The sequence below is a fragment of the Belonocnema kinseyi genome, chromosome 7 (assembly GCF_010883055.1).
Source record: "Belonocnema kinseyi isolate 2016_QV_RU_SX_M_011 chromosome 7, B_treatae_v1, whole genome shotgun sequence".
NCBI classification, from domain to species: domain Eukaryota; kingdom Metazoa; phylum Arthropoda; class Insecta; order Hymenoptera; family Cynipidae; genus Belonocnema; species Belonocnema kinseyi.
Genome location: NC_046663.1, coordinates 108880114 through 108880853, shown reverse-complemented (window position 1 = coordinate 108880853; position 740 = coordinate 108880114). Strand labels below are relative to the sequence as shown.

General features: G+C 33.5%; 1 protein-coding gene across 1 annotated transcript in view; it reads left to right on the top strand.

Annotated features, from left to right (window-relative positions):
• Positions 1-496: 496 nt before the first annotated feature.
• Positions 497-740, top strand: part of LOC117176610 — a 3076-nt gene continuing 2832 nt past the window's right edge. Inside the window, exon 1 of the mRNA XM_033366864.1 lies at positions 497-576. Within this exon, the coding sequence (XP_033222755.1) occupies positions 497-576 (80 nt within the window). The remainder of the gene's footprint in view (positions 577-740) is intronic.

Genomic DNA, 740 nt, shown 5'->3' with positions numbered 1-740 from the left:
GTCAGTCAACTTTGGCACCACTCAGGAGCTGCCAGTGAAACTTATTGGTAGTTGTTCGCACCTAAAAAATTATCCCCATTGGGTTTCAAGAGTACTAATATGACGTTTTCTCAATCGAATTTTTGGCATGTTTCACAGTCTGTTACACTGAAAAAAATCGTATAGCTGTTGTAGCTAGAAATATATTGCTTGGGAGATATAGCTGAATGTGCCATACAGTTTAGGTAGAACTGCAAACTAGATAGCTAAGATATATAAACCGTCTGTCATATTTCCTATAATTAGTTTGCTCGTACAGCTAAAAATTCTAACCTAAAATAATTGTAGCATCAGTTTTAGGCCTATAAATTGAAATGCATTTAAAAAATGTACCGCCTTGCATTAGTTCGCACAACATTAACACCCCATTTTTCCGTAAATACAAGAAGCTCGTGCCGCGTGTCGTGTGGCTTGTGAGAGTTAAAAAATGAATAATATATACAGTAATTCAACGACAATGATGGAACTGATTATGGAAATAAGAGATTTTTTGATTAGTTGTAACCTCCAGAATTATATTGAAGCTCTCAAAGAAAAGTGAGTATTCTTTTATCAGTGCGCGTATAACCTCAAATAGGCCCTCGATAAAACCTCGATCCACCCTAGTGTACATATTGATATGTATTGATTATAATTAACTGTTTTTAATTCAAGATTTTTAATAATTAAGTAATGTATGTATCTAATACATAATAAAGATT